Here is a 23,533-nt window from a genome sequence, read left to right on the forward strand (position 1 = left end):
CATTGCGACTTCCGATGAACTCTATGTAGTGTAACCAGCCCACACACCTTATTCACCAAGGTGACTTACACTGCTAGATACACTACTTACACTGGGTCACTCATCCATACATCAGTGGAACACACTCTCTCTGTCTCACACACTACGGGTGAACCTGAACAGCATGTCTTTGGACTGTGGGAGGAAACCAGAGCACCCGGAGGAAACCCACACAGACAGAACATGCAGACTCCACACAGACTGAGCGGGGATCGAACCCACGTCCTCTCACACCACCCAGGCGTTGTGAGACAGCACTTCCATAGCACCAAGATCATTGACTCCAAACCTTGTTTCCTGCACTGTACTGTGAAATTTCAGTTCTCCCTCTGCTGTATTATTGTCATTTTTTTCTCCAAATTAACAAGTCTTCCATATGTTGTTGTTAACATTCCTTGTTTCTTAATTGTTTAAAATAGTTAACAATACTTGATATTTCATTAACTTAATTAAAGGCTCCTTCTGTGATTTTGGTGATCTTTATTTTGCATATTTTTGGAAATTATGTTAAAAACACAACTAACAAGACAAAATGAAACAATTTTTTTTAAAGGCTCAACTTTTCCCTTTATTTATCATTCTCCTGGGACACAAACACAAACCATAGCAACTATCTCATGTAATTGTTTTGTGGCTCAGCCAGGCTTCTTTTTCCATTCCTTTCTTCAAACATTAAGCAAAATTCCTAAAGAACTTCTAGACTCTATATCCTGCGAGACAAAGGACAGCAACAACCCATAAATAACTTGGAGGAATATTTACTATTGTTTATTTAAGCACTAAAGTGGTATGGAGCTTTCCACTGGGCCAGAGATCTAATAAAGTTGCAGCTGAGTTACAAAAGATAACATTTATTGCCAGCACCTCCATGCCAAGTTTCTGCAATATATTGAGTCTTCCTGCCAACTGTGATGAGGACCTGGTTTTGTCATTTTTTTGTTATTAATAACAGCTGCTGTTATAATACATCCTTACTTTAATGGTCCTTGTAGCATTGCATGGGCAGATCATACGTTAAGGACTCTGTGGTGTCTGTGATGATTAAGGCTAAACAGAAAGAAAGAAGCAGAATCCAACTGAATACGAGCCTGTTTCCAGAATTTGCCACATGAGGGAACCAGAACACAACACAATTGTCAACATGAACCATGGGGAAAGTACTGTGCTCTTCAACGGTCGGTAAGCGGTCCTTAAGAAGATTTAATATAAAAAAACTGATAATGAAATTATGTATTCCATTATTTCTTATTGAGAGAAATTCCAGTTCTTCTTAAGCCCATCCCAAGTGGGCCTCATGTCAGAAAGAAGTTGTATAATACATTAAAATCAAATGAATAACAATTAATAACAGCTTTGTTTAATTTTTTATTCCACTGAATCACCGCATTTTCACTGCAGTTTTGAATCATGTCTGCAGTTGTAGTTGCAAACACAGAGCTGCACATAAAAAGTTTCCTTGCCATTCTGCGTCTGAGCTTTTTTTAAAGTGTATTTCTGGAATAGAGGTCAGAGCAAAGAATTTTCTTTTCATGAGCTTCTTTTTTTCCCTCGACTCTAAATAATGAATAAATGCAAAAATCAGCTAAAATTTAATGATTTTTTTTCTTTGTTTTTAAAAAGCTATAGAGTAACAGTGAGCTATTCTAGGAAATTTTATGAAGGGTCATGCATATGAAATAAATGTAAAAAAAATAATTACTTCATAAAGTAAACATACTGTAGTAGGGTGCATTAACTGGATTGTGGAAGACTAAGGGTATATGACACATTTACATAAATAAATGAGAAAAAAATTGAAACACAGTGTATGTCAGGGTCTCTCTCACAGCTGCTTTGGCTATTTTCAAACAGTCACAGGTCGGACCGTTGTGACACACCACATATATGAAAACTCAGACCAATTAACAACAAAAATAAATACACACACGCACACAATATCTACAACTGCTTGTCCCAAGTGCAGTCGTGGCAAACCAGAGCCTAACCCAGCAAGACGGGGCGCAAGGCTGGAGGGGGAGGGGACACACCCAGGACGGGACCCCAGTCTGTCACAAGGCATCCCAAGCAGGACTCGAACCCCAGACCCACCCCGGTCAAACCCTCTGCACAACAGCACCCCCCACCCACCCCCCAAAAAAAAAAAAAAAAAAAAAAAAAATCATTTGTATTATTAATACCAATTAACTATAATTCAGTATGAATATATTAATAATTGTTTTAATTACAGACAGATAAAACTAGATATTGTGTGACCAAATAATGGGGGATGAGTGTACTATAATCAAAAAGTTGACTTTTTTGTTCTCAGAAGGCTTTTGCAAATCAAACAGAACACAATTATATCAAGATGCTGCACTGTCTACTTATAATTAAAACCTTTCACATCATTTACAGAATGAGTGTATCTGTTGCCTGAGAGGGCACGGTGGGGCAGCAGGCTTGGCCGGATCCCGCTCTCTCGCAGGTGTGGGGTTCGAGTCCCGCTTGGGGTACCTTGCGACGGACTGGCGTCCCATCCTGGGTGTGTCCCCTCCCCCTCCAGCCTTATGCCCTGTATTGCCGGGTTAGGCTCTGGTTCACCACAACCCCACTCAGGAGAAGCAGTTTCATCCAGTGTGTGTGTGTATCTGTTGCCCAATGTCTTTCGAAGTATTTAAATTTATAAACACACAGACAAATACAGGAACTGAACTTTTGTTGGGTTCTCCTTTGTTTCTTCATCAGACCTGTAGGACCAAACGATGCGAACAAATTGTCTTCGTGGCCACAGCTGTTAAGTCAGAGAGAAACAACTGTTACACAAATGAGTCAATCAGTCTGTTTCACTCTGTCTGTCCTGGTGAGAGTTGTGTTTACAAACAGGTTTGCATGTGTTGAGCTAAGAAAATTCTAGATGGAGAGGTTTTAGAGCCCATGACTGGCAGACAAAAACCTTGCACTACTCATTCCCCCTTTTTATAAAAGAACTACATTCACCCAACAGACAGGATATATCTACTGTAAGTCTTGCAGACAGCATGGAAACAATGAGCATCAATAAGACGCTACATTGCTAAGTTCAGATCACTCCTGGGAAATTCAATGTCCTCCAAGTGGAATAATCGTCAAAAATTTCCAACAGTAATCCGGTATCTGATCCTCTCCTAGAACAAGCCTCTTCCACATGGGCAGCGTACATTGTGGCAACTAGACATCTCCCAGTCATATCACTGAATCTACCTGTTATGCTGTGTGAGGGCAGCTGTGCAATTCTTGCCTTAAACACAACCCCTCTGCATGCTCGTCTTACTCTGGGACTGCTGGACTGCAGCTACAGCCTGGTGAGCTGCACGGTCCATCCATCCATCCATCTTCCTCCGCTTTTATCCGGGGCCGGGTCGCGGGGGCAGCAGTCCGAGCAGAGTACTCCAGACCTCCCTCTCCCCGCACACCTCCTCCAGTTCCTCTGGGGGAACCCCAAGGCGTTCCCAGGCCAGCCGGGAGACATAGTCTCTCCAACGTGTCCTGGGTCTGCCCCGAGGCCTCCTCCCAGTGGGACAAGCCCGGAGCACCTCCCCAGGGAGGCGTCCAGGAGGCATCCGGAACAGATGCCCGAGCCACCTCAACTGGCTCCTCTCGATGCGGAGGAGCAGCGGCTCTACTCCGAGCTCCTCCCGGGTGACTGAGCTCCTCACCCTATCCCTAAGGGTGCGCCCAGCCACTCTGCGGAGGAAACTCATTTCTGCCGCTTGTATCCGCGATCTCATTCTTTCGGTCATGATCCAGAGTTCATGACCATAGGTGAGGGTAGGAACGTAGATCGACCGGTAAATTGAGAGCTTCGCCTTACGACTCAGCTCCCTCTTCACCACAACAGACCGGTACAATGACCGCATTACTGCGGACGCCGCACCGATCCGTCTGTCGACCTGCCGCTCCATTTTTCCCTCACTCGTGAACAAGACCCCAAGATACTTGAACTCCTCCACTTGAGGGAGCAACTCCCCCCTAACCCGGAGGGAGCAATCCACCTTTTTCCGACTGAGAACCATGGCCTCGGATTTGGAGGTGCTGATTCTCATCCCCGCCGCTTCGCACTCGGCTGCAAACCTCCCCAGTGCACGCTGCAAGTCTTGACTTGATGAAGCCAACAGGACCACATCGTCCGCAAAAAGCAGAGACGAGATCTCGCGGCCACCAAAACAGACACCCTCCGTTCCCTGACTGCGCCTAGAAATTCTGTCCATAAAAATAATGAACAGAATCGGTGACAAAGGGCAGCCCTGGCGGAGTCCAACATGCACCGGGAACAGGTCTGACTTACTGCCGGCAATGCGAACCAAGCTCCTACTCCGGTCATACAGGGAACGAACAGCCCGTAGCAACGAGCCCCGAACCCCATAATCCCGAAGCACCCCCCACAGGATGCCACGAGGGACACGGTCGAATGCCTTCTCCAGGTCCACAAAACACATATGGACTGGTTGGGCAAACTCCCACGAACCCTCCAACACCCTAGTGAGGGTATAGAGCTGGTCCAGTGTTCCACGGCCAGGGCGAAAACCGCATTGCTCCTCCTGAATCCGAGGTTCGACTATCGGTCGGATTCTCCTTTCCAGTACCCTGGCATAGACTTTCCCAGGGAGGCTAAGGAGTGTGATCCCCCTGTAGTTGGAACACAATCTCCGGTCCCCCTTCTTAAAAAGAGGGACCACCACCCCGGTCTGCCAGTCCAGAGGCACCGTTCCCGAACTCCACGCGATGCTGCAGAGGCGTGTCAGCCAAGACAGCCCCACAACATCCAGAGACTTGAGAAACTCGGGGCGGATCTCATCCACCCCCGGAGCCTTGCCACCGAGGAGTTTTTTGACTACCTCAGCAACTTCAGCCAGGGTAATGGACGAGTCCCCCTCCGAGTCCCCAGCCTCAGCTTCCTCTACGGAAGGCGTGTCGGAGGGATTGAGGAGATCCTCAAAGTACTCCTTCCACCGCCCGAGAACATCCTCAGCTGAGGTCAGCAGCACACCACTTCCACTGTAAACAGTGTTCGTGGAACACCGCTCCCCCCTCTGAGTCGCCGGACGGTTTGCCAGAATCTCTTTGAGGCCGACCGAAAGTCTTCCTCCATGGCCTCACCGAACTCCTCCCAAGCCTGAGTTTTTGCCGCGGCGACTGCCAGAGCCGCGCTCCGTTTGGCCCGTCGGTACCTGTCAGCTGCTTCAGGAGTCCCATGAGCCAGCCAGGCCCGATAGAACTCCTTCTTCAGCTTGACGGCATCCCTTACTTCCGGTGTCCACCACCGTGTTCGGGGATTGCCGCCGCGACAGGCACCGGAAACCTTATGGCTGCAGCTCCGAACCGCCGCACCGACAATGGAGGAGCGGAACATAGTCCATTCAGACTCAATGTCCCCCACCTCCCTCGGGACCTGGTTGAAACTCTGTCGGAGGTGGGAGTTGAAGACCTCTCTGACAGGGGCCTCCGCCAAACGTTCCCAACAGACCCTCACTATAAGTTTGGGCCTGCCAGGTCTGTCCAGCTTTTTCCCCCGCCATCGAATCCAACTCACCACCAGGTGGTGATCAGTTGACAGCTCAGCCCCTCTCTTCACCCGAGTGTCCAAGACATATGGCCGAAGGTCAGAAGAAACGACTACAAAGTCGATCATCGACCTCCGACCTAGGGTGTCCTGGTGCCAAGTGCACTGGTGGACACCCTTATGCATGAACATGGTGTTCGTTATGGATAAACCGCGACTAGCACAGAAATCCAATAACAACTCACCGCTCGGGTTCAGATCAGGGAGGCCGTTCCTCCCAATCACGCCCCTCCAGGTATCACTGTCGCTGCCCACGTGGGCGTTAAAGTCCCCCAGTAGAACGACAGAGTCCCCAGTGGGAGCGCTTTCCAGCACGCCCCCCAGGGACTCTAAAAAGGCCGGGTACTCTACACTGCCGCTAGGCGCATAAGCACAAACGACAGTGAGAGACCGTTCCCTGACCCGAAGGCGTAGGGAGACGACCCTCTCATTCACCGGGGTAGACTCCAACACATGGCGGCTGAACTGGGGGGCTATTAATAAGCCCACACCAGCCCGCCGCCTCTCACCTTGGGCAACGCCAGAATAGTGGAGAGTCCACCCCCGATCGAGGAGAGTGGTTCCAGAACCCAAGCTGTGAGTGGAAGTGAGCCCGACTATATCTAGACGGTATCTCTCAACTTCCCGCACCAGCTCAGGCTCCTTCCCCGCCAGTGAGGTGACATTCCAAGTCCCAAAAACCAGAGTTGGCGCCCGAGGTTTGGGTCGGCCGGGCACTCGGCCCCGACCACCGCCCAAATCACAATGCACCGGCCCCTTACGGTTTCTCCGGCAGGTGGTGAGCCCACCGAAGAGCGGCTCCACGTTGTGGCTTCGGGCTGAGCCCGGCCAGGCCCCGTGGGCATAGACCTGGCCACCAGGCGCTCGCATGCGAGCCCCCCCCCCAGGCCTGGCTCCAGGGTGGGGCCCCGGTGACCCCATACCGGGCGGGGTAAACGGACGCCTTGATTTTTTCATCATAAGGGGTTTTTGAACCGCGCTTTGTCTCGTCTGTCATCCAGGACCTGTCTGCCATGGGAGACCCTACCAGGGGCATATAGCCCCAGACAACATAGCTCCTGGACTCATTCAGGCACTCAAACCCCTCCACCACGATAAGGTGGCGGTTCACGGAGGAGGAGCTGCACGGTGAACTTGTCCAATCCATGCGGTCAGTGCATTCCCCTTCCATAACATGCTGGCAATACGTATTTCACACATTGCCATCCAACCTCCATCCACTTATAATGTATAGATAAACACTAGAGGTAATCAATTTTCTGAAGCTGACTTTTCAAAAACTTTCTTACAAACATATGATACAAAGATTGGTCCAAATTTTCTGAAAATGCTATCCACTTTCAGTGGCCCTGGTTGGCCTTTAGCATTTATTCATGAGCCTCTGGCTGACCCCCCCAGTTTTCCTCTTCACTGAGCCTCTTTACTGCATTGCCCTGGCCCTGACGGATGATGTCGCTACCGACCTCAAGGTCATCGTGGATGTGTGTCGGTGAAGTGATAAAAGTCTTAATGTTGCCAGAAGGAAAAAGATCTTTTTATATGTGTCAGTCTTACGGAAGTGAACGAGACACTTACTTTGTTTCTGTTTAATATCCTAGGGCACGCTGTCGCATGATGCGTAGTGGTTCAATACATGTAGCTGTAACCAACACACACACACATTTTCAGAACCGCTTGTCCCATACAGGGTCACGGAGCCTACCCAGTAACACAGGGCGTAAGGCCAGAGGGGGAGGGGACACACCCAGGACAGGACGCCAGTCCGTCGCAAGGCACCCCAAGCGGGACTCGAACCCCAGACCCACCGGAGAGCAGGACTGCAGTCCAACCCACTGCGCCACTGCGCCACCGCACCCCTCTTGTAACCAAAACATTTCTGTTTCAAATCCCAGGAGGGGCCCTGATGTATAACCTCTGAATCAGGGTTATTAAACCAAAAAAGCTCAAAGAGAACATCTAGCTGTATAAGTCTGTGTAATTTTGCTATCTAGGTGCTGCTCCTCTACACTGGATGGTTAGATTGTGATTTTGAGCCCATGAGTCGACCAAAGCACACAATGATAATGACAGTGCAGATGCAGAAAACCTCATTACCTTATTATCCTTTTGATCTCCATATCTTTTCCCAGTTTGAGGTGCGTTACAAGGCTTCACGCAAGAGCCCCACTTTACTCTGTATGGACGCAAGGATGCACTCAGACATCTAAATAAAAAGTACTGAGCTGTGCACCTGCATTTCAGTTTGTAGAAAAATGATGGCCAGAAACCCGAGTTACCTGGAATACATGTACCTCATCTCTAAGACTGCACATGGTGAGGAGCAGGTGCATCCCTGAGCATCTCTAAAAGCATGGGTTCTTGATCAGTTGGAGCACATCTTATTCTCCTGTTACTTTTCACACTGCTCTGAGCCACATCTGAAAACAAAAATGTGCGGAATAATAAATGCAGATTAAAATGTATATGACAAGAAGGGTCTAGGATCTATTTCGAAATAACATTTTCATTGTGTCACTCACTGTTCGGACTTACCTCCTTAAAAATCTGTACAGCATCTGCAACATTCTTGAAAATCGTTTCCAGTATAATCTTAAAATCGTACAAATAAAGAAGATTCACCATTTAAAGGCCAAGCCTTTACATGCAAACAATTGGTGTTGACAAAGAGCTGCCACTTTGTTGAGCGAAGCGCAAAGACACCGAGTGCTGGAGGGGAGACGGGATGGAGACGCTGCGCAACAAGCGCTCAGGTGACGCTCCTCCCATCCTAAGGATATTTTACTTTTAAAGTTTTTTTTTTTTTTTTGCTTTTTGACAATCAGCGTAAAACCTTCATCAGAGGCAGCAATCGCTGTGTCTTAGTTTGTCCAATCACGTGCAGTTTTTCATTTGTCCGAATATCCAGCATTTCCCGGCTTTCCCTCCCGAGTCCGACCCGTTCTGTCCCGGTTCGGGATGAGCGCGCGCTCTCTTCTCACATAGAAGTCGACCGAACTGCTCAAAGTCGCGCCTCCGACACCATGAATTGGACGTTGCTGAAATCTGGGAGTCTGGTCCTTCGAGATTCCTGTTGAAAAGCCGGCCAGGCTGAACGAGACGTGGACAAGAAGAAGTGGACACACACACACACGCGCACACACGCGCGCGCGTAGTGAATTGCGCACAGCACGAGGCACGCGACATGGTCGCTCTCTCCATGGTTTTCATGTGTAATCTCTCAGTAAATTACTGAGTAATGCATAGATAAATTATTGTGAGCTGGCATCATTGTACCTACCTGCTACCTGTCGCTTTAAATTACTGGCGTGGCAACTTCCCTCTTCGCTCACTGTAGAGACCCCCTCCTCCCTCGCTTGGAATATCAATAACCGCCCCCCACCAGCCCCCGCCCCCAGCCCCCAGCTCCCCCACCCCCCCACCCCACCCGCGCGCCTCGGACCCCGGACCCCGGAGCCAGTGCCGCTCACTCTGAACAGGGCAGTCGCCTCGAGCGGACGCTCCGGGAATGGGATCTTCCGTGAGAATCAAGAAAAACTACAAATTTTTCCGAGTTTACCCGTTACAAAAACAACTCTTTATTCTACGAGAATAGTGTGCGAAGCGAAGGAGGAGAGAGAGCAGGGAGACAGGGGGGAAATGACAGAGAGCTTGAAAGACTCAGAGGTAAGAGCGGTGCGTGCAAAAGACTGGCAGTGAGTGAGAGAGCGAACCCGGGTACTACATGTGGGTATGTGTGGGGTCTAAAGTATGCCTTCCTGAGGGCAGATCTTCTGAGCAGGTTTACGTAGTACGGAGGGTGGTGAGGAAAGAAGGAAAAGCCGAAGAGTGTTAAATCAATCGAGGCGTTACACTATCTATGCTGTAGGTCACCATTGCAAGTCCCGCACTGAGAAGCGCCACCGTAGTAAAAGCCCTCAGACACAGTGTACTATATTAGCAGGCAAAGCGGACGTGTGCTGAGGTTCACCGCCGGGCAGAAACGCGGTTGCTGACAGCCTGGGCTCGTGTATGGCGTTAGGAGTAAGAGCTCATTCGTAGCGTTCGGGCAAAGGCAAGCAGTCATGGCCAAGTGGTTCAAAGATTTCCCCATGAACCTGAAGAACGGCACCGACAGGATCCGCTCCTCCTCCGAATCGGGCTACCAGAGCCGGGCGAAGCCAGGGCTGGCGGGCGGTCTGGGCTCCCGGAGCGGGGGCTCGAAAGGGACCCTGCGCAAGAACTCGGAGACGGAGGGCGGGAGCGGGAGGGTGGGCTCGCTGCTCTCCGGCAGGAATCGGAAAAACTCGGCCATAGAACTGGGTCGAAACGGTACCGGCGGGTACGGCAAAGATGGCAGGGTTTGGGAGAGCCTCATTCCGGGGAAGAGTCGGAAGAACTCAAAGGTGGAGACGGGGTCCGAAGAGCCGCGGCCGCTCAAAGGATCCGCTCTGGCCAACACCTACATGAACAGGTTGATCAAGGTGGACAAGCAGGAGAAGAACCTCAACTACGGCAGCGATGCGGGTGGCCCCGGGGCCACGGACGTGGAGAAGGACAAGGACAAGGAGAAGGAGAAGACAGCCAACAAGACAGAAACGGTGGGTACCGGGGTGTCGCTGCCCGTTGCAGCATGTGTCCGTGGCCCAGAGCCCAGCTGGGATCGACGAATCACCTCCCGTGTGCTGGAAGTTCGGATGATGAGCATCGGTGTTTTGGCAGGAAGTGCAAATTACTGCCGCACACGGCGCGTACACACTCGTTCCTTTTTTTTTCAGTCTCTCCCTGTATCTGAGTCTTGAAGTATATGCCACGACAAAGTTATACACAGGGAGTGACAACAAGGCCAGTGTGTTCATTTCTAAAGTAATGTTTACACTACGGGGGCGCAGTGGGTTGGACTGGGTCCTGCTCTCCAGTGGGTCTGGGGTTCGAGTCCTGCTTGGGGTGCCTTGCGGCGGACTGGCGTCCCGTCCTGGGTGTGTCCCCTCCCCCTCCGGCCTTACACCCTGTGTTACTGGGTAGGCTCCGGTTCCCCGCGACCCCGTATGGGACAAGCGGTTCAGAAAGTGTGTGTGTGTGTGTGTTATGCTATTTTCAATGCTATTCTATAAAGACATTTTTTTTTACTTTTCTTAGAAGGCTGTTCACGAACTTGAGCGAAAAATAAATCAGAACTGAAGAAGCAGCGCTTACAAGCGCTTCATATTTTGGCTTTTATTTCTGCCGCAAAGGTGCATGCGCCGCGTGCGAACCCCTGCGCTCGGTGGGGTCGGCTGTGATTTAAGAATTCTCTCTCTGCCCCTTCTGATTTTTTTTTTTTCCATCGTGAATTAATTCTAAAGATATGAAAGCGCATTGTTCGACGCCTGCGTTGCACGCGAGAGGACTTTTTTTTCCTTTGGTACTGCCGCTGACGTGCTCGCTTGACAAAACAAATATCCAATATACATTTAGCCTTTGTAAGGTGAAGAATGAGCTGAGGCTATGAAAGCTGATATCGCAGCTGGAGAGCCCCACCCCTCCCCTTTGTCTGTTCTTCATTGTCCAGTCCCTGCCTTCGCCTGTCTGTCTCCATCGGTCCCCCTATTGCCACGATTTCCCCCTTCGGCGTGCAGGGGTTCGAGACCGGCCGGGGTCCCCCTGCCCTCGCCCTGACACAAGTAACAGCACACCGAGAGTTCGCCCTTTTCCCCTCCCACTCCTGTCTCCCTTCCTGTCCCCGTGTCATCCTGCTCCACCCTCCCACGGACTCACTCCCTTCCCCTTTCTCCCCTTCTCCTTTTTTTCAGACACCGAGCAAATGCTATCGGGTTGTTTAAAGGACCGTGTCACTTGACACTTACGTGCAAATCTCCTCTCTGGAGGATCATCCCTCTGGCTGTGCTTTGATAGGGTAAAAAATAATAGAGCTAGAATGTGAGCGTGAGACAGCGGAAGAGAGTGACAATAAAGGGCTGCGGGTATAGAAAAGGAGCAGCTGATATTCATGCTTCCACAATGTATGCCTTTCTCGTTTTGGTTTGGTGTTTCAGCGCCGCTCACAGATCTTTTTGTCACAGTTAAGCCGCACCTTTAAACTCGACATGACAACAGCAACACGGAGGAATTTTTTCCCATTAATTTTAAGTGCCACATTAGGCATCTATTTCTGCTTCGTAGCTGGGATCACCCTCATATGAAAGTGTTCTGCTCTGCAGACGGGGTGTGCGAAACAAGAGCTCTGCGCACGCACTTTTTTGTCAGCCCCACTTTTTTTTTTTTTTTTTTTTTGCCCGAGCAGATTCCCGTTTCTCCGAAATATTTTGCGTAGCTGGAGTTTGCCTGGTGGAGTGCTGGGTGGAACAGTGGCACAGCAAGTGCTGCTGTTGTCTCAGAGCACCTGGGTGGGTTTCCAGGTGGATTGGTTACTCTAAAGTGCTCTCCGCTCCATGCCGGAACGACACACTGTGTTACGCAGCGCAGTGTGTCGTTCCGGCGTACAGTGGTTTGTTCTAGGTGGTGTACTCTAGTGTATCTTGCAGTGCAAAACACCTTCAGAAGTGCCACCTGAATACTACACACACACATCATCTGAGCCGCTTGTCCCATACGGGGAGCCAGAGCCTAACCCGGCAACTCGGGACGTAAGGTGGGAGGGGGAGGGGACACACCCAGGACGGGACGCCAGTCCGTCGCAAGGCACCCCAAGTGGGACTCGAACCCCAGACCCACCGGAGAACAGGACCCGGTCCAGCCCACTGCGCCACTGCACCACCACACCACCGCATCCCCCCCTTGAATACTACATAGTGTCCATTCTAAGTCCCTTTGGAGAAAAGCGTCCTCTAAGCGAAAACACGCAATGCAGGGTTCACGGATTCGATACGAGGGCTAGTTTTGGATTCACGCCTCGTTCCTCGCGCTGTCTCTAGCGTTTGAAAATCCACTTTCCTTCTTCCAGCTCATCATTCTGGAGGACTACGCAGACCCTTTCGATGCACAAAAAACCAGAGAGCAGAGAGAGGCAGAGAATCGTGGCGAAAACGATGGCTACATGGAGCCCTACGATGCCCAACAGATGATCACAGGTACGCGTTTCTGTCCGTAGGTGCCTCGGCTCATTCGGCCGAACGTGTGTTCACTGTGCGCGTTGCGCATCTTTGCACGTGTTTGGCTGCCTCAACAGCTCACAGTATTTTAGTGCATACTGTACTTTAGTTTACCTATGTACCGTAGCTACATTTCTTGTCGACACGTTTTTTTCCCCCATGGCTAAACGACGCCGTGAGCCTGGTCTATCGACCGCACGCGGTTTCGTATTAAAACGTACAAAGTGGAAGGAGCCGGGGACGATTATTAGAAGCATTGCGAGAGAGAGGTTCGCAGAAAGAAGAAGCAGAATTTCAACGTTCTCACTGGTGTGCTTCCCTAAGCGGTTGCCCTGGCGATGATGTTGTACTGGGACAATGGGCGCAGTTTCCTGCGTCTACTTCCGGTTTCCTGTCTCTGTTTCCTGGTCCCATTCTCTGAATAGGAAGTTGCCCCCTGCTGAACCCCCCTGTGTTTTATGTGCACCCCCCCCACCTAAGACAGTCCACCCCCTGCCTTCTCCCAATCACTTCCAAGAATTTAGGAAAATGGCCATTCCGTCAGCAAATCACGTGCTCTTATGACCTTTCAACTCATCGCTCCATTGTTTCGCTCACAGCGCCTTTACACAATGGCCCCGAGGCACGGCGAGCGCTCGGCAACGTTGCGAGGTTACAATAACGCAGCAAGTCGGCCACTGAATCGATTAAATGAACCCACGGACTTTGATGGGATTTCGCGTGAGCTCGCTGCGCGCTCACGTGAAAATAAAGTCCCGCGGCCTACGGGACGCCGCAGAGCTGTCCGCTCTAGAAGGCAGGGCAGGGTAATCGTGGTCTTAGCATATCCCCACATTCCTGATTTTACACCTTCGGAGACTCGGGCAAATATTTCAGGAGATCTGGAACACGGCAAAATGACAAACGGAACATCTCACGCGGGTAGAAACGTGACGAAACCGAACGCACGAGCTTGCGAGCGTAGAGAAAGGAAAAGGACGACGGATACTGAGCGCACAGCCGGTGTCTTTGCTGCTTATCAGCCACACGTGGTCACTGCCGTCGCTGCGGGGAAGTTATATAATGATAAAAGCAGCGTGTGAACAATCTAATTGATGACTGGTGAGTACTACCTGGTGTTTTTAAGGGCTCTGTTTCTCACACATACACACTGTCCGAAACCGCTTGTCCCGGGGGGGGGTCGCGGCGAGCCGGAGCCTAACTCAGCAACACAGGGCGTAGGGCCGGAGGGGGAGGGGACACACCCAGGACGGGACGCCAGTCCATCGCAAGGCATCACAATCGGGACTCGAACCCCAGACCCGCCGGAGAGCAGGACCCGGTCAAACCCGCTGCATCACCGCACCCCCCGTCTCTCATCCATATTGTGCAAAATAAAGAAAACACGAAACGTTTACGTTGCTGAAGCTTCCGTGTCGTCACGTGGGTACTTGGAACACAGGCACGAGGAAGAGGCTCACGCAGTGGCTCTTATGTTTCTTGCGCTTTTGCACTTTCCTCAGTATTACAAAGGAACACGGCTCGAAAGTTGCAATTTTTTGCCAGTAAGGCATTTCTCGTAGCTGGGAAACGAAATCTCTTGTAAACAGAATTTCACTCGCTTGCAAAAGTGAATTCTTCTAACACCAGGATCGCGAACTTCAACATGGGTGTGAAAATATTTTACCGGCATATTTGGCTGTAACCGTTTGCTGAAACTGCATTTCTTTTAAACGTGACGACGGACATTCGGCGATTTGAACCACGCAACGCTTTCGGTCGGGATACCGGTAAAGGCTCGTCGGTTGAGAATTTGGCGCGAGCGGAAATCGGGGAGCACGGGGTTCCGCATCCCTGCCGCGGAGCAGCGCTGTGAGGACGCGACAGCACATCCGATCACAATATGCAGTATCGTTGGACTGTACAGATGGTTAAGACACAGGCTCACGTTTTCTAGCAAAGCGTGTACTTAGAATAGTTGAGTAGATAATACCAGTACTTCCAGTACCGCGTAGGCGTATTTAGTAAAAATTGCTCTGTAATTCGTTGCAACGCACGGAATATTAGGTGCGGTCGGAGGCACTTTATACTGGGAACGGCAGACAAATCTTCATCGCTCAGGGCTTAAAGAGAACATTTTGTTCCGATTGCCGGGCTGCCGTGTCCCCGGTCACACGGCTTCCACGAGCGCCTTCTTCGCCTGCTGCACCCGTGCGCACATTGTGCTCCGCTTCCCACAAGCGGCCAGCGCGACCTTCCACCTCCCTGTCATCTCTGTATCCCAGCTGGTGGAGTGAGTCACCTACCGCTAAACACGCATCTCATTGACTCACCGCTTCCCCTCGCATGCGGAGTATTCGCTGGGGGTTCCTCGGCGGGAACCTAGCGGTCAGCGACTCGACTCGGTTTCACAAAGGTGAGAAACTTAGCGCCGAAAAACACTCCGATAATTCTGAAGCCGCGTGAACCGAACATGTTGTTGCATTGCTCGTCCTCGTTTTGTAAAGGTCGCTTAGGTAGCGAAATCCAGTTCCTCGACTCTTTTCTCTCGCTGCGGCCTAGAACTGGTTGGGGCCGCTCGAAGAGGCCGCGGGTTCCCCTACGGCCCGCGCGGCAGAAAGCGCCGGAAAGCTTTCAACGGGCCGGTCGCCGCTCTTATTTCCGCAACGCCGAGGCCTACCGCCGCTCTCCGTTAATGTCGCAGAAATACGGCGGAGGGGATCCAAAGACCTGCTGAAGATGTGTGCCCTGCTGGAGGGAGGAGAGGAAATGGCTGAGGAGGGCAGACCCGCAGCACCGCAGATTTACGACACCCCGTACGAGGGCGCCGTCGAGACGGAGGTCGGCGGGATTCGGATTCCGGCCGGCCGACCCGATCTGGACCCTCGACCCCCTGCCGAGTACGAGCAGCCTTGGGAATGGAAGAAGGAGCAGATTGTGAAGGCCCTGTCAGGTACCGGAGTTCTCCGACCTAGTAAAGCTAGTAAATCAAGTACACGCCTCCAGCGTAAAGCAGGAGCACCATAAACACCTTAAACACCTACGCACCCGGGACGGGACCTTGTATTCCCGCAAAGGTTCCGCAGAGAATAATCATCATCACCGAACTCCGAGAGGGTACTCGTCGTAATCTAGCGCCCGTCGAGTCGTCCGGTTTTGCACGGTGCGCCGATAGATGCCGCAGGCACACGCGCGTGCGCCAGTAACGGAGCCCTGTCCTTTCCCCGCCCGCTGCGCCCGCCCCTCTGCCCTCCATCCTCAGTGCAGTTTGAGGCGGCCGAGCGCTCGTCTCCCACCAAAGACGAGCCCCCCCACTGCGTGCGACAGCAACACCTGCGTCAGAAGAGCTGGAGCCAGAAGATCCTCAAATCGTCATCTCCCCCTCCTTCCTCCCCCGGCCCCACGTCGGAGGCGGACGGCGCCAGAGTCGACCCAACGCTGCCGCTGGAGAAGCAGAGGTACGGAAGGCCCCGTGCGCCGGTGACGCGTCCGGCACGTAACGGCTTCTCGCAAGCTATCGGGTTTCTGGTTTTTCTCACCGTCCTCCTAATACACTTTTCTTCTCCTATAACGTGTGCTTTCCAAGCTGGATTAAGTGCATCGGTTACCAGTACATGGTGTGCATTGTGTATTGTGCATATAACGGGTTAGTGTAGCACCGACATATTTTTATCTTTTTACTGATTTACATTCACGCGTTTGTGTTTTGAAGGAATTACCGCAGTGTCGTTTTCGTTGCTGAAGCTAAACTGCGAACAACCTTGCTTAAAAGCAGCCACTACTAGTGTTTTTGTCGCCAAGCATCCAGCTTGCTAAACTGATAAAGGCTATATTGCTTTTTCGTGAGGTATTTTCGAGTAATGCATGTTTCATATGCTCCACGACCACACGTGAACGTTTTCCAATCCTTTAAGTGAGCACGTTGACATTAGGCACGGGGATCGGTCACGTGTGCAGCGCTTTATCTCTGGGGTCGGTCCTGTATATACAGTATGTGTTATATATATTCTCACCCGTCGCCGGTCCTCGTCAGCTGGTACCACGGTTGCGTAAGCCGGCTGGAGGCCGAGGCGCAGCTGCAATCCTGCAAAGAAGCCAGCTTCCTGGTGAGGAACAGCGAGTCTGGCACCAGCAAGTACTCCATCGCTCTCAAGTGAGTGTCCCCATCATGTTTTTACGGCATGTCGTACGGCACGTGGTCGACGGACGATAGAACCCTTAACGTACGATGGAGTCACTGTCACTAGCTGATGTCTTGCTATTGCAAGATGTCTTGGAGAAACATCTGAGGGTAAAATGTCATGCCGTCATGCGGTTGGATAATAACCGAATGAACCCAGGTGAAGTACCCAGGTCAGCTGTCTGTGTGAGGACACGGGGACAGGTGATTGCGGCGAACTCAAGTTTCGCCCTTCTTATAAATGAAGAAAGTGAGAAAATCTGTAAAAATTCCAAACGCTCTTTAGCTTGGCTCCATAGTCTCATTCTTGGCCTGTCAGTCGTCTCTCGCCCAGCACAGACGGGCTGCTTATGTCACGGTTTCGATCGGCCCTTAATAAGACAGCTTGACGTCTTGATAAAAGAAGTGGCGTGCAGAAGACACGGGAGAAGCTGTACATCCAGTGACACCTTGCCTCATGCCAGGACTCCCCCTCCCCCCTCCCACCAAGTCCCGATGCCAGCCGGTCCTTTTGGGACTTAAATCGGCAACCTTCTATCTATTTACCTAACATGTGACCATTTGCCTATAATTTGCCTTCTTTTTTCACAAAATATAACATTCATGTGAATGTGAGAGTGAGCAGGAGTTCGCCGAAGGTGGGTTTAAGCTGCCGATGAGCACGAAGCAGTCTCACGCCCCCCCTCCCCCCGCATTGCTCCCAGGACCAGCCAGGGCTGCGTGCACATCATCGTGGCTCAGACCAAGGAGAACGGCTACACCCTGGACCAGAGCAGCTGCGTCTTTCCCAGCATTCCTGAGGTGGTGCACCACTACTGCACCCAGCGACTGCCCTTCACCGGAGCAGAGCACATGACCCTGCAGTACCCAGTGCCCCGCCCACACTGACTGACAACCCCCGCCCCAGCATTCCACTTCCCCCACCTGTACGCCTGATTCGAGGCCCGGTGTAATTTATCTTTCCCATCCAATGTACATTTTTTTTCTCACGAGCCACACACTTTTCCGAAACGCACCCCCGTCCACATTCTGCATTTTCGTCTCCCGTTACAGCCGTAAAGCTAAAAGTGGTTTATGATGTGATTGAAGTGTTCGTAAAACCAGACTTAAAGGTCTTAAATATTCCATTAAATATTGTCGGTGGGAAAAAAATTAAAAGTACACTGTCACGAGCTGATCTTTTATCACCACTGCATAATTGTTCTTATTAGTTTTATGTCTCTTTGGAGCTGTGTGTTGTGCCCCCTAGTGGGGACTCGGCAGTACTGCACCGACCGAGGGTCAGGCCAGCGAGTGACACTACAGCAATGAAGGCCACTTGTGTCACTTGTTCCAATGAAATGTTTCATTTTAACCTGACATTACTAAGGCACGCGTGTGTGTGATTGCTAAGAGACTGTTTTGAACAAAGCAATTTTCCTTTATTTCTCGTACCCTTTTTATTCTTTCATGTTAATAAATATAATTATGCCAGTGTTTTGCATTGTGAGCTGTGGAATGACTAAGCCCAGTAAGTGTGATTGAATAATAAAGCAGTTTCGGCCCTGTGTGATGTGTCGTATTGGTATCCTTCCTCGAAGAATCTTCGGTTATATTAATACACACACACTGAAACCACTTGGCCCAAGTGAGGTTGTGGCAAACTGGATCCTAACCAGACACCACGGGGCGTAAGGCTGGAGGGGGAGGGGACACACCCAGGGCGGGACGCCAGTCCATTGCAAGGCACCCCAAGTGGGACTCGAACCCTGGACCCACCAGAGAGCAGGACTCGGCCAAACCCGCTGCGCCCTCTATAGTAACACACACACACACACACACACACACACACACACACACACACACACACACACACACACACACACACACACACACATATTTTCAGAACCGCTTGTCCCATACAGGGTCGCGGGGAACCGGAGCCTACCCGGCAACACAGGGCGTAAGGCCAGAGGGGGAGGGGACACACCCAGGACAGGACACCAGTCCATCGCAAGGCACCCCCAGTGGGACTCGAACCCTGGACCCACCAGAGAGCAGGACTCGGCCAAACCCACTGCGCCCTTTATAGTAATACTGGAGATTAATTTTGTTCATACTAGTTATTTGAATCAGTTCTGTTGCCTACGGAGATCTAAGGAGATGTTTGACTGGTCTCAGTGGAATTACTCTGGACTGCTCAGGTTATATTTACCGTGATTTTTTTTTTTTTTCTTTTTACCAAACCTCATCAGGAAACTATCAAACACAATGAATCAGTGAATCCGCGGTTGAAAAACTGAAGTCGGTTTGCTATGTTTGGCATCTTAAAATGCTTTACTTTTTTCTTTACGGACCTACTCTATAATGTCTCTGCCGAAGCCATTAATGTTGTTATTAGTAATATCAATAAAGATGGCTTCATCGAAAACTTGACGATAATCTTTTTTAAGACTACGAGAGCGTAGAGATTGAAGCAGACACACTGAAATATTATAAAGGGTCTAATGAACTGATAACTATAAGAACTAATGCGGGTTTTTTTAGCATTCACCGTACTATGATTTACTCACTTGTCCATGCTTTAGAATACCGATCACAAGACACGTGTGTACTTTTTACACACTGTGCCCTTCAAACACACTTGAAATGCACAAGTTATGCTCAGTATGGGAATTTTTGTAGTAGCCATTAAATATTGTTTTTGCGTGGGAATATGTTCCGATTCCAGTTTACGGGCAAGCGCGTTAAGGACTGCGGTGCGTTCCTGCACTTGCATGTACATGTCAACTGTCAGCGGCAGGCTTTTTCTGCTAGACGAGGCATTATCGGGTTGCCATGGCGATTAGCGGACGTGAAGTGGGGCCATTTCTACGGGGAACTAAGAGGGAGTCTGTGGAAAAACTGTCAACAACACAATCGCGCAAACTTCACGCTGTTGGGGAATGTAGGGCACGCAGTCCTAGCGTGTAGCAGGCATCTCTCCTCGGCATAAATACATGAAAAACATTCTGCTGCATGTTAAACTTTTTTGAAATACACTATTGTTGGTGCATAGTGTGTGTATATATATATATATATATATATATATAGTCGAGTCACATTACTATGACCACCTCCTGCATTTGACGTCGGCAGCGCGTAGCCCATGAAGTACGTCACGTGTCGTGAGCTGGCTTGGTGGGTATAAGGTGTACGATAGGCCGTCTGCCCACATATCACTCGTTGCTGTCATGGGTAAAAAGGGCGATTTATCAGAGTTGCAAAAAGGGATGATTATCGGCTTTTGGGCCAAGTATTTCTGCAATGTCCGACAGTGGTTGGAAGAGCACGACCAAGACTTCCAAGTACTTCCCTGGCCCTCTAATTCCCTGGACTTGAACCCAATTATTGAGCATCTGTGGGACCGCCTCGATCGTCGTGTTCGCTCTACGGCTCCTCCGCCACGCACCCTCCAGCAGCTGTGGATGCGCCGCGGTCATCATGGCTCCAGATACCTGTGACAACCTACCAGCACCTTACTGAGTCACTCCCAGCCCGTCTAGCTGCTGTCCATGCTGCACACGGCGGTTACTCTGGATATTAGCTGGTGGTCATAATAATAATGTGACTCGACCGTGTATATATACTGTATATGTCTATTATATATATACACACACACACACACACACACACACACACACACACACACATAGATTAAGACATACATATCCTGTATACTTATTTGCATTGCTTTTGTTATTGTCCTTCTTTATTTACTTTCCTTTCCCTACCTGCATTTCCATAATATTTTTTATTCATACCTCTAAATAGGTCAGGATGAGCTGAGGTTTATAAAGCGCGTAAGACCAGGATACACGCGGTATGTGTTTACCGTCAATTCGTTAGTTCGTGCGGCAACGCACCTGTCGGCACGCAAGTCGGTCAATCGGTGTGTCCTGATCGGTCACGGTCATCCAGCGTACCGCCCGTCTCCGTCATCAACGTCTGGGTATATAAGGATGTTAAAATTGTGTAAGCGAATTGCAGTTAAGTACATGAGTGCCATCCCCTCTTCTGCGCTTTCTCTCAGGGTAACTGCGCACATTTAATGTCTATGTATAGCTGGCGTGGGGGTGCGGTGGCGCAGTGGGTTGGACCACAGTCCTGCTGTCTGGTAGGTCTGGGGTTCAAGTCCCACTTCGGGTGCCTTGCGATGGACTGGCGTCCCGTCCTGGGTGTGTCCCCTCCCCCTCTGGCCTTACGCCCTGTGTTACCGGGTAGGCTCCGGTTCCCCGTGACCCCGTATGGGATAAGCGGTTCTGAAAATGTGTGTGTGTGTGTGTGTGTGTGTGTGTGTGTGTGTGTGTGTGTGTGTGTGTGTGTGTGTGTGTGTATAGCTGGCTGTCCTGCTAAAATTGTTCACCGATGAACAAATTACACTCCTGTATAAAACATGGTCGCTTATCGAGCTCGTGAACAGAAAGGGCCCAGAGCCGAAACATGTAGCTTCTCGTGTTTTCTGGATGTAAAGACTAATGTGCTGCGCCAGTCTAGTACCGCGTAAGACCTAAAATCACGTGTACTGCACTACGTACTGGACAATCGAGCTGTTTATGTCCGGACATTTAATACATTCTCAAAGCGTGTATGAGCAGGTCAGTCGGAGCTCTAGCCAATCGGTTTATCCGAATGACAAAAGTGAAATGAGCAGTAAAATAAGAAGGGCGAAGGAGGGAGGAGGGAGGAGGGAGAGGCGCATGTGGGCGATCCACTCCGGAGGGTCCCGGCTCATGAATAATCCAGACGCTCGCAGAAGCGTGTTGAGAGGAGGCGCAGTAAGAGGGCGATTCATTCACCACGGTGCGAGGCCGAGGATGGCGGAGAAAGAGAGAGCGAATGACAGGGAGGGGGGAGAATTCTCCGCCATGCTCTTTATTGCTCTTGCAGAATCGTCTGCCCCCATTTTACCAATAACAATTCATTTAATTCATTCATTTAATCCTTTTATCACCTGCAACCTATCCGCACGTCGCGGGTTGACGTCTCACGCGTTTGTCAGCTGCGTTCGGGCGGCGGAGACACGAAAGGTCATTTCGTGTAAGCGAACACTTGCGACTGCGCTGCGTACGGAGTCGACCGAGCGCCTGTCGCTCAGCGGGACTCGTTTAGTTCAGAAACGTCCATCATCTCAAACAGGGGCCTCACGGGACTGACCTCTGTGATCAGGAGGTTCACGGTCCGGGAAATGTCCTTCCTGGTGCTTCTCTAAGAGCTCCCCGCGCTTTGCAGCGATGCCACGAGGTGGAGCGTAGCACGCCAGTCTGGTCCGTCCGCTGCGCTGCCGATGCGCTCCCCGTACGAGGGCGGTCGCGGACTGCCGCACCTCACCGGGTTCCTTCGCTGGCTGTGGTCCGCGTGCCGCCGTTCTTTGCACCATCGGACACACAAACGGCCTTGTTCGCTCCTCACGACCTCTGCGGAATGAAGGTCACCTACACGTAGGGTGGCAAAGGAGAAGAAAGAAGAGACAAACAGCTGGGGACAGCTGGTACTGCTGGGGACAAATGGGGGACAAACTGGGGACAGCTGGAAGTGTAGTGGTTAGAGCTGCTGCCTTTGGATGTAGAGATTGCAGGTTTGAGCCCCACCTCCAGCTGTAGTACCCTTGAGCAAGGACTTACCCTAAATTGCCCTGGTAAAATTACCCAGATGCATAAATGGGTAAATATAATCAGAATCAGAAAGGGCTTTATTGCCAAGTATGTTCACACATACAAGGAATTTGAGTTGGTGACTGAAACTTCCACAGCACAGACAGAATGACAGTGACAAGACAGATGAGAAGATAGAATATGTGAATGAAGGATAAAAAAAATATATAAAAATATAAAGTACACATAACCTCAACATTGTAAGTTGCTTTGGAGAAAAGTGTCAGCTAAATGAATAAATGTAAAGCAGATTGGTCAAAAACAAAGAAGGAAAATCACTTCTGTTGTCACAATCTATGTGTTCAGCTGACTCTGCAAAGGAAGCTGCAGTGATTTGCACACTTTTAGAGGCATCTAAATCATACAGGGCTGTGTCAGCTGGGTGTAAAGATCTCGCTCCGGGGCACTGGAGCGGTAGCACGACTCGAACCTGAGCCTTTACGATCCAAAGGGGGCGTCTCTAGCCGCCGCGCCACCTACTGTCAAGAAGGTGCAAAGCTGGTGCTTAATGTAGGCACTGAACTGTATGTAGGGTTAGGAGAGAAAGAGGGTCTCGCTGGTAATCCCAGCTTGAAAAGGCGGTAAAAGAGGGACAGGCGGAGACGTGGAGAGGCAGACAGTCCAGGCTGCTCTTCCACACACTGGGCACAAAGAGGGATGAGAGAGTAAGATGGCAGGGTGACTAAATCCTGCAGCGGACACACACACACACACGCACTATGCTATATTCTGTATAGGAGGACAACGTACAAACAATCACGCTCAAATGACACACCCGTCTTGCTTATTTATTGAGCCCCGGGGTAAAATGTGTTTTATTTGTTACTTAGTGCCATTTTCACGTGATCTGCATAATAACGGATCCCGCACGCGGCACGTTGCGACTCTGCGGGAGAAACAAGAGAGGCCAAGTCACAAGTGTGTGTGTGTGTGTGTGTGCGCGCTTGGCGATTATTCGAGCGAAGGGAGCGGAGATGGTCGATCCGAGGTGTCCCCGTCGCCCTTCGCCCCTCCCCCA

General features: G+C 50.6%; 1 protein-coding gene across 1 annotated transcript; it reads left to right on the forward strand.

Annotated features, from left to right (window-relative positions):
• The first annotated feature begins 9,048 nt into the window (after positions 1–9,048).
• she (Src homology 2 domain containing E) lies at positions 9,049–18,392 on the forward strand. The gene is made up of 6 exons (XM_018738038.2): positions 9,049–10,194; positions 12,537–12,663; positions 15,368–15,616; positions 15,926–16,121; positions 16,697–16,816; positions 17,548–18,392. Exons 1-6 carry the CDS (start codon positions 9,679–9,681, stop codon positions 17,729–17,731), a joined length of 1,392 nt encoding a protein of 463 aa, XP_018593554.1. The 5' UTR covers positions 9,049–9,678; the 3' UTR covers positions 17,732–18,392.
• The last annotated feature ends 5,141 nt before the right edge of the window (positions 18,393–23,533 follow it).

This window comes from Scleropages formosus, chromosome 18 (assembly GCF_900964775.1).
Source record: "Scleropages formosus chromosome 18, fSclFor1.1, whole genome shotgun sequence".
In the NCBI taxonomy this organism is placed as follows: Eukaryota; Metazoa; Chordata; class Actinopteri; order Osteoglossiformes; family Osteoglossidae; genus Scleropages; species Scleropages formosus.